This window comes from Panthera leo, chromosome B4 (assembly GCF_018350215.1).
Source record: "Panthera leo isolate Ple1 chromosome B4, P.leo_Ple1_pat1.1, whole genome shotgun sequence".
NCBI lineage: Eukaryota > Metazoa > Chordata > Mammalia > Carnivora > Felidae > Panthera > Panthera leo.
In genome coordinates this window covers 83,172,440-83,183,614 of record NC_056685.1, presented here as the reverse complement: position 1 = coordinate 83,183,614, position 11,175 = coordinate 83,172,440, and the positions used below count along the sequence as shown (strand labels likewise).

The 11,175-nt window shown below is 59.0% G+C and overlaps 1 protein-coding gene across 1 annotated transcript; it reads right to left on the bottom strand.

The window, feature by feature from the left end:
• Positions 1-1,926: 1,926 nt before the first annotated feature.
• On the bottom strand, positions 1,927-11,175 carry NXPH4 (neurexophilin 4). Its single transcript, XM_042944623.1, has 2 exons — positions 11,119-11,175; positions 1,927-3,442 (listed from the first exon to the last, which is right to left on the bottom strand). Exons 1-2 carry the CDS (start codon positions 11,173-11,175, stop codon positions 2,588-2,590), a joined length of 912 nt encoding a protein of 303 aa, XP_042800557.1. The 3' UTR covers positions 1,927-2,587.

Sequence of the window (11,175 nt, the reverse complement as noted above, 5' to 3'; positions counted from 1 at the left end):
TGGAACTGGAAAGGATCTTCCTTTTAGCCTGACTTCATCTGGGCTCATCCTTTGGATGAGGGACTCATTGACTCCTTTACAAGTAGGCTCCCAAACATGGGTATCAGAATTGGCTGGGAAATGTAGTATAAATGCATGAGTGTGAGGCTTCCCTACAGAGGTTCTAATTCAATGAATCTTAAAGAGTGGGCATTTGCCCACTCGTGGTGACAGTGAAACCTCTCTTCAATGATTCTAAAAAGCAGTGATTTTGAGAATCCTTGCCTTACTTAGCAACATTACACATTCATTCATTTAGTCATTCAACAGACACAGTGAGCTCCTACTCTGTGCCAGACATGCCATAGCCTTGGAGATACAAGAATAGATCACTGACTGCTGGGACATAAGAGGCGAACAGGTGGAAAAAATGCAAGTGCAATTACAGGCAGGGGCAACTCAGCTCCCAGATGTCCAAAGTGTCCAAGGGGGAAGGGGTGGGAGAGGAGAAGAGGATGGCTGTAGAGGAGGCAGTCTGTGAGTCAGAGGAAGTGGAGGAGGACAATCCATCACAAAACATATTCACACGCAAAGTTTTAATCTCCAGGACATGCTATTTTATCATTGCCTTACAAGCGAAGAAACTGAGGCCCAGATGGGCTAACTTGCTAATTCCAAATATTCCCACTTGGCTCTCATACCAGGCCTCAGAAGTCCCCTGTTAGCTTTAACCTCCTTCCCTCCCACTCTAGCCTCAGGTGTTCTCAGTTCTTTCCAGCAATAGGCCCTGGGTTAGGGTTCTTCTCCTTCCTCCAATCTCTGACCCAGAACCACCTCCCACCGCCCTCTTCCTTTCAGTTGATCTTGTGATCCTGCCATCCATCCATCCATCCATCCATCCATCCAAAGATTTATTTTCCCCATCACCAACTTTGCATTCCCAGGGATGTCTGGGTGGGACTCACCTCTGACTCAGTTTCCCACTGACTAGTGGGCAAAACTCCCTGGAGAACACTGCCTTCTCCGAGTCGGTACCTTGGCCCAGGACTCCAGGAGAAGGAAGGCAGAAGACGAGGTGTCGATAGGTGTCGTTCTGTGCCTCAGCTTGTCCGTACCCCCTCCCTCGCCCCAGTCAGGGGTCCCCAGGGGAGGGGGGCGGCTGAGCTTGAGAACTGCTAATGAAGCCGCAGCCAATTAACGCCCGGGCCAGGGTTGGGGGCGGATAAAATTAGCGGCGGCGGCGGCGGCAGCAGGGAGCTGGAGGCGGGGGTGGGGAGGGTGGGCAGCTGGCTTAAGGGGGCCTTGTTTGCAGGCGGCGAGCGGCGGCGCGGCCAGGCTCTCTAAACTCGCGCCGCTCGTCCCTTCCCCCACCCCCTCGTCTCTGGCCTCCCTCCCTCAGCCGTCTGCAAACTCAGCGCCCACGAAATTAGGAAGGAAAAGGAAGATCGATGACTCCAGATGCCGCAAACACCGTTCCCCCTCCCCCCCACCTGCCGCCTCCCGCCAGCCCCTCGGAGCTTAGCAGGTTGTCAGCGCTCCGCCTACGCTGTCCCTGCAACTCGATCCCATTTCAAGGCCTTATACCTCCTCCCCCAAGTCGTCGCCAACAGTCCGCTGGTAGTCCCCTCTCAGGTCTCACCCCCATTCTGTCTGCTGCAGCTTCCCCTCTTTTTTGCCCACCTCTGGGAGAAAATCCCCGCCTCAGTCAGGGCTCCTACCGCAAGGGTCGCCCTCATCTCCGTCCGACCTGGTCTTGGATGCCCTCCAAGGTGCCAACTCCGTCAATATTTGCCTCAGTTTCCAGAAGCCGCCCAGGGAGGGGGCCCTGGCCAGGTCTCTGCCAGACTTAGACCCACATCACCACCACCCCCTACAAAGGTCTCACACAGACGCGTATTGGATTTCACTTTATTTTGTTCCCTTTCCCGTCTGTTTTGGCGTAGAAAAAATATCACCGAGAGGAAGCAGCCGGAAAGGGGCAGGTGGAGCAGGACTGCAGGGACAGGAGGGAGGTGGGCAGAGAGCAGGGGCCGAGTCGATCGCCTAGGCCCAGGAGTTCTGCTTCCGCTACCCTAATTAGGGTTGGGGGTGGGGGGAGGCGGGCAGGCATACCGCTGGCAGAAGGGGTTGGGGATAGGCCGCAACTTACGAGCCTAACAGTCTTTACGTGGGGACCGGATGGAACAGGAGGAAAAGCGCCTGGGGGTAAGACAGGGTGCGTGGAGGGTGCCAGGCCAGGCGTCATTACAGATGCGGACAAAGGGAGTGTCCAGCCCAGCGCCGGGGTATAAGGGGGGGCCCGATGCAGACGTAAGGGACACTGGGACCGCCTCCAAGCCCCGCCTATTCCAGGCCTGCGCTCCTGCCCCTTCATTTTGGGAGGTAGCGGAAGGGGCTACAGCCACCTCCGCCTCGTTAGCGCTTCCCATAAGGAAAAGGAGGACCCACACCACCTGATGGCTGATGGTCCCCGGGAAGGCTGTTCCCTTTGCCCTCAGAGTGGAAGGGGTGAATGCGGCCCCAGGAGCTGCGGGGCACGGGGAAGGGTCCCACTTAGGGAGGCCGGGATTTGGCGGGAAGCTTAGGGCCCAGGCGAGTGCGAGGCGCACTACCCAAAGTAAGGGTGCTCACTCTGGAAGTTATAGTCTGGGCACACCTTCTGTACTAGTTTGTAGTCAAAGCTGAGGAAGGAGACGAAGATGCAGATGACTTTGAAGGGCTTGGCGCAGAGCCAGGCGGCCTGGCTCTGCGTGTGCTCGGTGAAGCACACTTGCGATGGGTCGTACAGGCATGGGCGGTGCTTGCGCGCGCGGTTTGTCTTCTCATACTCCACGTGGCAGTTGAAAGCGCGTGACTCTTTGGCCCCGGGCACTCCCAGCGCGCCCCCGAATGGGGCCGCCAGCGCGCCCCCGAGGGTGCCTCCTAGCCCGGGTCCCGCGGCCGCTATCCCCAGCGGGGCCCCCAGCCTAGGCAGCACCCCCTCCAGGGCCAGCGTAGACTGCAGAGGATGGGGGGCGGGCCCCGGCAGCCAGACTCCCCCGAACTCGACACGCTTGGAGGGCGGCACAATACTGACGCTGAGGTTGCCCAGGCTAGACGAGTTGTGGCGGAAGTACACGCTGAAAGTACCGTTCACGTGGTCCACGATCTTGCCTGTCACCAGCAGCGAGAACTTGAGAGTGTGTACCCGGAAGTAGAAGTCCCCCCAGCCGAAGATCTTTTTGGCACGGGCCGCTTTGATAGACGGCTTTCTCTTCGTGCGCGGCGCAGGCAGCGCCCCAGCCCGGGCCAGTGCCCCGGTGTGATTAGCCGGCCAGGCCCAGCTCCAGGTGCCAGTAGTGCCCAGACCGTGGGATGACCTCGGCACCGGGAGCTGTTGGCCAGGCGCGCCCCCTCTGGCCGCGGCGGGGCGCAGCTCCAGGTACTGAGGCCTCCCGGACTCTGGTATCTGAGCACTGACGACCTGTGGACAAAGAAAGAGCAGGAAAGAAAGACGCTGGGGTTGCGCCAGGCCATCCCATGGCCCTACCCCCACTAGCCCCTTTCCCCAGCCCCTGGGGAAAGCGGGTAGTCCACAGTGGTTCGGGGAGTGTGCATTGGTGCAGGCCTGCAGCCCTTTCGACCTCTGTGCTCTTGGCCAACTCAGGATCCAGTCCTCAGTTTCTACATCTGCGAAATGACACTGAGAATCCTTGTGTTCTCAGAGAACTCCGATGCGGGCTGAGAAATCCAAAAAGCAAAAGCTTTTTGAATAGGGAGTGGAGCCGGTTCTCCTGGCCTGGAGCCTGGTTGGTTCTGAATAATGGTGGGCCAGGGAGGAGGTGGACTCAGGCAAGCCAGGCCATGACCAATGTCAACAGTCAGAATCAAGAAAGAAGCGAAGACCTCCCAACACCTCTGCCGAGGCTAAAGCCCCCACCCAGGCCTCGGCCTCTACTCCCTGGCGGGGAGGGGCCCGTAAAACAGACTGAGCTAATAGTGGAGAGTCTCGGCGCTGTGGATTGAGGCTTGGGGGCTGCGTGGGCACCCCTCTCGGCCTCCAGCGCTCTTACTGTGGGGGAGGCCGCCTAGTGGTCCTTCCCTGGTCTTATAGGGGGCCTGAGGACCGCCCCCGCCCGCCCTCTCCCGTCTCCGCGTGTCTCAGGTGGCGGCCGATCTGGGAGACAGCGCGGGCGCGAGTACAAGATGGATCGAGAGGCGGGAGCGGCCGGGCCAGGCCCGGGCCATCAATTATCTGGGGCGGGTGGGGTGGGGGTGGGGGGGTGGCCGGGAGTGAAGGAGACATGCGAGAGCCAGAGGAAGAAATATGGAGATGCCGCTCCAGCGAGGGGAGCGGGAGGGAGAGGAGCCGTGAGTGTCAGAATGTGTCAGTCAGACTGGTAGCTGTGGCCGGTTAGTGTGGCCCTTACTGCGTGTACGTCAGATTGCAGGGAGCCGGTGCTGTGTGTGTCAGCCTGGGGTGGCTGTGTTTCTATCAGCCCCGGATGGTTATGGGTGTGTGTCTGTCTACCTGGAGTGATGGTGTGTGTGTGAGCATGTGCACGCATGCACACTCACCATGTGTCTCAACCCATGGTGATGAGGGTGTGTGTCTGCTTCAAGTGGCTGTGTATGGTTGGGGTGTGTGTGTGTGTGTGTGTGTGTGTCCACCTGCCTATATCAGTCTGAGGAGTCTGTGTGTGTGTCTGCCTGCTTGTGGGGCTGAATGCCTGTTGTGTCCATCCGTGGTGGTTCTGTATAGATGCCCAGGTTGTAAATGTGCCTGGCTTGGCTGTGTGTGTGTCTTTCCGTGTGTTGACCTGAGTGAGGCCGTGTATCTATCCGTTTGTGGTGGTTGCGTCACTGAGACTGGTGTAGTTGTATGCCTCAGTTGACCGTGTCTGGTTCTCTGAAGGTGTCACTTTCCTACGTGAGCTCCTATCATCCTCTGTCCATGTGTCGAGCTCTTTCTCAAGGGTGTGTGTCAGTGTATCCACAATGATAGAACCGGTGCGGTCTGTTCCCCCCCCGGGGGGGGGTGCATATGTGTGAGTTGTATATGAATGGTCCCTGGGGGGTTCCACAGTGGCCTGCCCGCAGAGGTTTGGATAGGTAAAGAGGCCTGGCAGCATGGGTGCCCCCCTCTGTTTGCACACACCCTTGTGTACACACTATGAGTCCACAAGGGACAGGAATGGCAGAGTCAAGCTGCTGGGCTAGAATCTCCACCGCCTGGTCCCCATTCCCGCAGCACTGCGATCCCGGGTTATTAATGCCGCCGCCACCCGCTCGTCATACATATTTATCGCCCCCCTCATTCCTCCTCCCGTCCATCCCTCCTCCCAGCTCAGGTGAGGGGGGCGGGGGCGGCAGGAGTGATTGACTCAGACAGACAAGCTTGAGCTGGCAGCTAACACCAGGAGGGTGGGTCTGAGAGGGGCTGTGGGAAGGGTCCCAGGCCACTGTGGGGGGAGGGGTGGCAGGCTTCCCAGGAAGTGGGCTTGGAGAGTGCAGGGTGGGGCTCAGAGAGGTCTAGGAGGAGGGAATACATGAACCTTGCCTGGAAAGTCAAAGAAGGGGGGGGAGGGGGAGTCCTTTGAACTCTGACTCCTAATCTGCACACCCTTCTAGACCCAACACTGCCTTTCTAGGGGCATCCATCAATACCCAGTCACCTGCTCTTATGACCCTAAATGCTTCTGAGGAGACACCCACTCCCAGCACACCCGGGCAGCACTCATTGTCCTGCACCCAGCCCAGGGCTGGTTCAGTCCAGCAACTCCATGAAGGCAGGGGCTGGGAGAGGGAAGGAGGTTTGGCCGGGTGGTGAGGGTGCTGGGTGTCCCCCTCCCCTGATTCCAGACAAATTGCTGTCTGCGCTTCTCTGATCCTGGCAAATCCCTGGGCTTTGGGCACCCACACCCCCCACCTACTGCAGGAGACTGCCAAGATAAAGGGAAGAGTTGGGGGGTTGGCCAAAGCGACCTTGGGGGGAGCTCTGACAGGGAGGGGTGAGAGTCTGTGAGGAAACGAGCCGAGAAATGGGAACATGGAATAAAACAAAATAAAATCCTCCCTCTGGCTTCCTCGCTTGCACGCTCGCTCTCCCTCTCGCGCTCCCTCTTTCACCGTTTTTCCATCTCTCTCCGCGACTCTTCTCCCAGTCTCTTCCTCACTCTGTCTCGAATTTTCTCCTTCCGTGATTCTGTTTTTCTCCCTGTTTCTGTCTGTCTCTTTCGGTTCTTTCCCTCTATCCTTCAGGCTGTCTGTCTCTATCTGTGGGTGGGGGAACGAACAGGGAAAGCAGGGTAAGAAAGGAGCCCCACTTTCCTGAGATCCATGGTGGTGTCCCTCCCCCTCTATAACTGAGAGAGGGAGCAGGGTGTTGTCCGAGGAGGGGTCCCCGTCGCTCCAGAACTGGTTTAATTAAGCTAATTGGGCGCGGTGACATTTGCCGAGGGGAGAGGCTAGTCTGGCTGTCGGCCGCAGGGGGCGGAGGTGTTCAGTGGCAGGAGGGGGTGTGGGTATGGGTGGGGGGTGCGCCTCACCAGGCGCCTCCAGGCCCATGCGGGGCGGGCACCCAGCCAGGAGTGCTTTGCCCCCAAGGCAGTGAGCCCACGCAATGGAGGGGAGTTGAGGCTGCCTCTTGCTGGTGAACAAACTCCACTGTGTGTCTGTGGGGGGGCCTCTTTTGGGATGGGACCGCGGGGGAAAGGGGGGAGGTTCACGCTGTCGGCCCCCCAGCCGCATTGCAGGGCGCACCTCCCCCAGGCCTCCAGACCAGTCCCTGGCTTCTCTCCGGCTGTGTAGGTCAGGCGGGGCCGCTCAGGATTCCGGACCGGACCGGGGGAAGGGAACGGCACCCCGTGGTTGGGGAAGGAACAGTGCTCCAGGCCAGGGCTGGGGAAGGGGAGGGAATAGCGTATTAAGCCTTTGCACCTAGAAAGGGACAAGAGGAGGGCACCGCAGTCAGGGCGGGGTGGAATTCACAGGGTCTGGCTGGGAACCAGGGATGGAGACAGGGGTAAGCACATTGGTGGGAGGACAGGACAGTCTGGGTTGAGGACTGAGACTGGGGTTGGGGACTCGGCAGGCACAGGTATATGGTGCAGAGATGAGGATGGAACGAGGATAGGCATGGGAACAGGGATGAAGAAGAGATCAGAAATGGTGGATAGGCATTGGGTAGAGACAGGGATGTAGATGGGATAGGAGCTAGGGGAATGAAGAGGGGCAGAGAATGCAATGGGGACCAAAATGGGGATGGGGAGGACAAGGATGGTGGATGAGGGATGGGCACTGGGAAAGAGAAGCAGGATTGAGAGTGGGGTAGGACCTGGGAGATGGGGATGGGGAGCAGTTGGGGGTGGGAACAGGAATGGGTAATGGTTATTGGGCAGAGAGAGACAGGGATGCTGAGGGATGCAGAGACCCAGGAGATGGGGATGGCAAATTGTAAATGGGGACTGGAATGGGCAATGGGGGACAAGGAAGGAGATGGGAGACAGGGACGGAGCCACGAGCTGAGAACCAGGTATGGGGGACAAGTCAGAGGAAAAGGCAGACGATGGGCAGGATTAGGCTACCGGAGGGGGCCAGGCAGGTGGAAGCGAAGATACCTCCTTCCAGACCCTACTATAGCGTGAGGGGGCGGGGACCGCTGGTGGGGCGGGCTCTGCCCTTGGGCTGGGCGCCCCCTCCCCCTCAGCCCCGCCTGCCCGCCTGCTCCAGGCCTGCAGCGCAAGGCTCACCGTTATCTGAATTTTGATTTTATTTTATTTTATTTTATTTCCCTGCTTCCTAGAGCCGGCGCGGTCCCCCCGGGAACGGCCGCCCCCCGCCCCCCGCCCCGCGCCTCACTTTATTATTGCAATAAATGTGCCTATAAAGGCGCGGGCTCCGGGGCGCGGTGGGGGGGGGGGGTGGGAGCCGCGGAGCGGGGATGTAATTTCCCGAAGCCGGAGCCGGAGGGGGAGTGGGCGGGGTGGAGGTGGAGGAGGGGCAGGAGAGGGAGAGGGGGAGACTCGCCAATTTCTAGCGCTCAAGACAGCACTCCCTGTTCCCCATTTCCACCCCATAGCTGGATTCCACCCTAAGCCCGGCGACTACCCACTGCACCCAGCAGTGCTTGAGCCCTGCCCCATGACCCTGTCCTCTCTCTAGTACCCTGTCCCCTTCCTGGCCCCCAATCATGTGGAGTTGCAGGGATCTGTTCAAAGTTCCCCGTCTCCTTGACAATGACTTCATCTCTGAGCCCTGAGATGCCCCCTCCACTTACCTGGTCTCTTTCAAGGTTTATCTCGCCCCTTCCCAATGACCCCACCTCTGACCCCAGTGACCCTTCATTACCATATTTCTGTCCCCCAATTACCTCACCTCTTCCCTAGTCACTCAGTCCTGGATCTCCAACTCCTCCCCCACCCCAATCCCATGACCCTGTAAATTCTCCTTTCCAATGGGTACCTCTCTTATACATGCAGGATCTGGCCCAAGGGAGCTGTCACAGCGCCCTCCTTCTCCTGTGCCCCTGGCCCAGCTGCGGCCCGGATTACCCCCAAATCCCCGCCAAGGCTCTGGGCCCTAGCCTAGGCGGCACGTGCCTAAGTGGCCCAGCCAGAGATTAGCTGAGGGGCTGGAGAGGGGTACAGAGGCAGGAGGGAGTGGCTAGATGCAGGGCTGGGGCTGGCCGGCTCTGAGAGGCTCGCTGGGGCCTAATCCTTCCCTGAGGCAGGATAGAGCTGGAAGGTCCCAAAGGGCCCCACCCCTGCCCTCCCCCAGCTAATTAGTAATTAGTGATTAGTGATTAGTGACTATTGATCGCCTGCTGCTTCTCCCAGTAGGCAGCCGCTTTGGCAAGGGGTGGGGAAGACGGAGACAGAGAGGGAGAGGAGTCAGAGACCATATCAGAAAGATCCGGAGGAAGGTCTGGCCAAGAGGCCACAGCCCCAGGGGCAACGGAAGCCCAGAGTCCTGGGCCCAGGAGGAGGGGCAAGTGACGGGGGTCAGGTGGTGCCAAAGACAGTGGGGTTATCGTTGGACAATTAGGGTTTCCCAAAGAGCTACCTTGTAAACTGTCCCCCACCAGCCTCTTACCGTGTCAACATACTCCCATCTCTGGCACTGAGACAGCCCTGAGTGCACACACACATAAGCCACACTCAGATATATGAACACACCCTGAGGCTCACAATCCCATACCCACACTCAAATGCACTCAGGACCACAAGCATACAGACACTCACAAACCCCAGAGACTTACATACGGGCAACGCATGTACCCCAGCACACAGATGCACTGGAGACCCACCTTGGGGTACTCACAAGTGCACACAAGCACACACAGGTCCTCAGACACACAAACACTTCTCTGCACACACCCTGCCCCGCAATTACACGTATTTACACACCCACAGTCTTTACACACATGTAAACACTGATTCTCACAGGCACACAAGCTGGACTAAATGGCAGATACACTCTCCCCCACTGACTCCAACACGGAGGCCCACAGCTGCAGCTCACACACACTCAGACAGATCCCCATCGCTCACATCCTCATGCTTACTCTCCTTCAAGTCTTCACCAGATGTTTCATTCCCCTTCAGGGGGCAAAGGAAATTAAACCAGATCTGTCCACAGGGGAGTTTATTTGATAGGGAGAGTGGAGAGGAGAATGGGTGCGGAAGTACAAAGGAGGGGCAGGGGAGTAGCATCCTTACCTCCTCTCCCCCAGGCCTTCACGTATACGGGTGGGTTGTGGGGCCCAGGCCCCATCCTGCAGTAGTGGATAAGGGCAGAGCTGGGCAGCAAGTCCAAAAGAAGCTCCTGCCAGTGGAAGCAGGTTTTGTGGAGGGGCCCCCTCTGCCCACCTTCCAGCCCCTCAAGGTCACCAGACGTGTTTGGGAGAGGCAGGGAGCTAGGTCACCAGCTTCACCTGGGCAGCCCCTACCCTGCTAGAGTGGCTGAGTTTGATTTGGCTAAGCAGGTGGGGTCCAAATGTTGGCAGGGGAAGGTGGGGGGGGGGGAACTACATCCCTTCCAGATTCTGTAGGGGCTGGAGCAAGGGTGCAGGAGTAGGGGTTTAGGAAGCTACCTTCCTGCCCTCAAACTAGGTAGGTACAGCTAGGGTGCAGGAAACAGAAAAGTCTCGGACAAGGAGGCAATGGAAGGAAGCAGGCTCCAGGTCCGAGGCCCCCATTGTGGGACACACAGCAGGGCACAGATAGCTGCGCGGTGAAGCAGGCGCTTGCACTCACCCCTTCAAAGCCAACACCACACACCATAGCAGCTTACACATGCACCCTGGACCACAGCACTAGACACCCAAGCCTTGCTGCCCCAAGACACATGCATGCACACAGGTGCACACGCTGACCCACACAGTCCACACCAGCACATATGAGCACACTGTGTTCGTGAGTTGAAGCCTCCAAGTTGGGAGGGAGCAGATCAAATCTGGGCCTCCTTAGCCTCTGTGTCCTCACCCCAGAGACTCAGGGAAAAGAGGCAGCCTAGGGATGTGGGGGCAAGGGGAGGACACCAAGAGAGACTCCCCTTCCAGACAGCCCCCACCCTCATCATCTGGGCGCGCGAGAGGGGTGTGTCTGTGAGGTTTGTGCAGGGGAGAAGGTGTCTCCGCGGGAAATGTGATGGGAGATCGTAGCCAAGTTCGGCCGTATCTGTGTGCGCGCGTGTGTTCGGGCCGCGGATGCTCGGAACACAGTGCCCACCTGGCATTGTGACAAGTGCAGAGAGGAGAAACGGAAAGGCAGGGTGGAGGAGTGGAAGGACAGACAGCGAGGAAGGCGAGCGAGGTTGGCGCGGAAAGACGGCAAGGCTGACACCCTGCTGGCTTGTCTGTCTGTCTCGCACTCCCGCTCAGTCTGGCGCACTCGCGGGTCGGGCTTCGTCCCCTCCCCCGCCTTGCCTGAAGCCAGATCCGAGTCGGGCCTCCACCCCAGCACCCGCCCCCAACCCTCAGCCAACTTGGATTGGGAGAGCGCGTGTCCTGGATCAGGGAGTCTGTCTGTCCGCTTCCCCCACGCCGCGCAAAGTTGGGACGCTCCGCGCTGGGGGCGGGGCGGGCGCACCGAGCCCCTCGCACTCTGGGACCTTCGCGTCCCGGACCCGGCGCTCCCACTCCAGCCCTGCTGCCCTTACCTGCCTCAGGAGCCACGGGCCAAAGAGCAAGAGAAGCCATTCCGGGAGCAGCCGCAT

Excerpts from the sequence above, each read along its gene's own strand:
- NXPH4 (XM_042944623.1), bottom strand. The coding sequence starts at position 11,175 with ATGCGGCTGCTCCCGGAATGGCTTCTCTTGCTCTTTGGCCCGTGGCTC. Across the intron at positions 3,443-11,118 it reads GCCCGTGGCTCCTGAGGCAG|GTCGTCAGTGCTCAGATACC; the intron begins GTAAGGGCAGCA and ends CTTTGTCCACAG.